General features: G+C 53.7%; 1 protein-coding gene across 4 annotated transcripts in view; it reads left to right on the top strand.

The window, feature by feature from the left end:
* Nucleotides 1-3,197, top strand: part of Rab11fip4 (RAB11 family interacting protein 4) — an 85,062-nt gene that overhangs the window by 63,869 nt on the left and 17,996 nt on the right. For 3 of the 4 annotated variants that reach the window (XM_055620041.1, XM_055620043.1, XM_055620039.1), the window contains 5 exons: nucleotides 595-789; nucleotides 1,341-1,475; nucleotides 1,708-1,743; nucleotides 2,219-2,318; nucleotides 2,574-2,677. In XM_055620041.1, the coding sequence (XP_055476016.1) occupies nucleotides 595-789; nucleotides 1,341-1,475; nucleotides 1,708-1,743; nucleotides 2,219-2,318; nucleotides 2,574-2,677 (570 nt within the window). The remainder of the gene's footprint in view (nucleotides 1-594; nucleotides 790-1,340; nucleotides 1,476-1,707; nucleotides 1,744-2,218; nucleotides 2,319-2,573; nucleotides 2,678-3,197) is intronic. The other variant, XM_055620040.1, reaches the window with a different exon arrangement.

Below are 3,197 nucleotides of genomic sequence, written 5' to 3' on the forward strand. Positions count from 1 at the left end.
TTTCTTTCTTTCTTGTATAGCCCTGGCCAGCCTGGAGTGATCTGTGTAGACCAGGCTGGTCTTGAATTTATAAAGATAAAACTACCTCTGCCTCCTGAGTGCCGGGATTAAAGGTGTGCACCATCACTCTCAACATAAGACCCTGTCTCAAAATAAGTTTATAAATTACTAAGTCTCAGAGTTTGTATCTAACTTAACCATTGATACTTATTTCTCTGGTCTTGTTGCCAATGTTTGTGAAAGCCTTTCAACAATCATTTGATACGCTAATGATTTGCTTTAGTGATAACATATTCTGAATAATGATTTGCTTTAGTGATAACATATTCTGACTATAATTATAGTGTAATTTTAATCTATCTGTTGCTAAACTGTGAAGACGTAGCCAGTGTTTTGCTGTTTGGGAATGGCACAATTTGCATATCTCTTAATGGAGGAAATTTCTTTATGGGATGTTCTCCTTAGGACAAGGTCCCCAAAGTCAAAAGGTGTAGACATAGGCAGGCTCCTGCCATCTGCCGGGCCAGGCTGGTCCCCCCAGAACCTGCAGGTCATGCCCCAGCCCTTCACTAACTGGGTGCTTATGACCCTCAGGTCCCTCGTCCTCACTCCATCCATGACCACGTCAGACCTTTCCACTCACTCCACCGCCTCTCTCATCAGCAACGAGGAGCAGTTTGAAGACTATGGAGAGGGGGAAGACGTGGACTGCGCCCCCAGCAGCCCCTGCCCCGATGATGAGACCAGAACCAACGTCTATTCAGATCTGGGATCTTCAGTGTCTTCCAGGTGGTCCTTTGCTCTGGTTGGCATTTGGAGTCCATGGAAAATGCCAGTCTAGCCTCATCCCAGTGGGTCAGACAGGCAAAGATCATCCTCTCTCTGTCCAGGGCTACATGGCTCTACTGGCATGTGGGGCGCCACCTTCTCATATCCTGATTTGGTGCAAGGGGGTCAGGCCTCCCCCTTCCCTTTTATCTTGGAGAAGAAACAGTTAACTGGTCTGGGCGTTTGCACACCCCTGCAGGAGTGTCTGTCATCTTGCTTCCTAGAACCTCAGTGTTAAGGGGCCCTTCCAAGTGACCTTCTATGGCCCCTTCTACCTGCCTGAGTCATTGCTTCCTGTGACATTAGCTCTCAGTACGCCTTATCTGCTGATTGGGTTCATTTCCCCTGCTTTCTCTGACAACCGGGGAAGGAATGTTCTGGTTTATTTCCATTCCTCTACCCCAGAGTAGAAATGGGAGCCTCAGGGACCAAGGTTGAGGAAGCTCAGCTGGGTGGGCAGGGCACAGCCTGCCAGCAGCATAGAGAATGACCTCCTCCCGCCTCTGGTCCAGCGCGGGGCAGACCCCAAGGAGGATGCGGCATGCCTACAACAGTGAGCTGCTGGATGTGTACTGCTCTCAGTGCTGCAAGAAGATCAACCTGCTGAACGACCTGGAGGCCCGGCTGAAAAACCTGAAGGCCAACAGGTGAGGCCGCAGCCCAGGGATGGGGCCCGGTCAGGACAAAGCCCCCTGTGTGGTGAGGTACTGAGCAGGGCTGGCCCTGGGGTGGTCCTGCAGCACCTCGGCACCAGGCTGATGAATGATGTCCCTTCATCCCATTATACCTTAGTGCCTTGCGGTGGGCAAGTGTGGATATGGACCAGTGTGCCCTTCTGTTCAGTGACTGTCTCTTCCCTGTACCCCTTTCTCTCTCTAGCCCCAACCGGAAGATCTCAAGCACAGCTTTTGGAAGGTAAGACCCTCTTGGGAGACAAAGAGCTGAGTGCTTTCCACCTTCATTGCTTCTGCTGTCCTGGGGCCAGGGCTCCATGGCAGCAGCCCAGATTTAGCCCGTGCCCCGAATGTAGCCAACTGACTGCTTCCCCAGCTGAGTAGAAGAGACAACAGTAAGGGCAAGTATGGCCCCTTTCCTGCCCTTGCCACCATGTCCCCGCTTAGTAGGGTCAGCATCTTCAGATCCTCACTGTTTCAGCCTTAGTGGGCCTTCTAGGATGTTCTGAGAACCACAGTCCCGCCCATGTCTGTTGATGTTCCAGTAGGACCTGGGCTTGGGGCGGCCCCTGCCCACCATCCTTAGCATAGACAGTCATTTAGGCGGAAGGTCAATGGAGCATTGCCCCTGTGACCTCCTTTCCAGCAGCCCCTGCACTGAGTTGGGGCCCCAGGCTGTGGTAGACTCAGCAGGCAGGTGTACTCCACCCCCACAGGCAGCTCATGCACAGCAGCAACTTCAGCAGCAGCAATGGCAGCACTGAGGACCTGTTCCGCGACAGCATCGACTCCTGTGACAATGACATCACAGAGAAGGTGGGACTCGGGCACGGTCCTGGGATGTGTGGGGGAGGTGCCCCGGCTGCTCTCTGGGTTCTTGGACCTACACCCACCTAGGAGTTCAGGGCAGGGAGGGGCACTGGTCAAATGCCCCCTCCTCTGTAATGTGACTCTTCAGTTATGCATAGTCCTTTGGAGGTCCTTGTCATGAGCTTTTCTAGGTTCTCAGTTCTGTGGCTTCGAAAGCCTTCTCTACCCTGCCTGACCCTGCCACCCGTCCCCATGCTGCAGGTGAGCTTCCTGGAAAAAAAGGTAACAGAGCTGGAGAACGACAGTCTGACCAGTGGGGACCTGAAGAGCAAGCTGAGGCAGGAGAATACGCAGCTGGTGCACAGGTCAGGTGCAGGGGGTTCTGGGGGAGGGTGGGGTGCCCCCTCTGCCAGGGGAGAGGCCCCTCGGTCTTCCCAGCTCTGAGGCACTTGCCTTGTTTTCAGACCTGATAGCTCCTGCTCTGGGTGTACAGCCCCAAGCTTGAGGCCCACTGCTTAAGAACAGTGGTTCTCAACCTGCGGGTCAAAACCTCTGCAGGGATTCCATATCAGATATCCTGCACGTCAGATAACTCCATTCAGATTCATAACAGTAGCAGAATTACAGTTAGGAAGTAGCAACGGAATACTTTTGTAGTTGGTCACCACAACATGAGGAACTGTATTAAAGGGTCGCAGCATTAGGAAGGTTGAGAGCCGCTGGCATCGAGTGACTAGAGCCTGGCTTCTCTTCCTGAGAACATACCCCTGTGACATGTCCCTGAGAGAGAGGGCCCAGGTGGTGCTAGTACGGACAGAGATGAGGCATTGGGAAGGATGCCCCCCCCCCCCCCCCCCCCCCCCCCCCCCCCCCCCCCCCCCCCCC

The sequence above is a fragment of the Psammomys obesus genome, unplaced genomic scaffold (genome assembly GCF_907164565.1).
Source record: "Psammomys obesus unplaced genomic scaffold, mPsaObe1.curated_primary_1811, whole genome shotgun sequence".
NCBI classification, from domain to species: domain Eukaryota; kingdom Metazoa; phylum Chordata; class Mammalia; order Rodentia; family Muridae; genus Psammomys; species Psammomys obesus.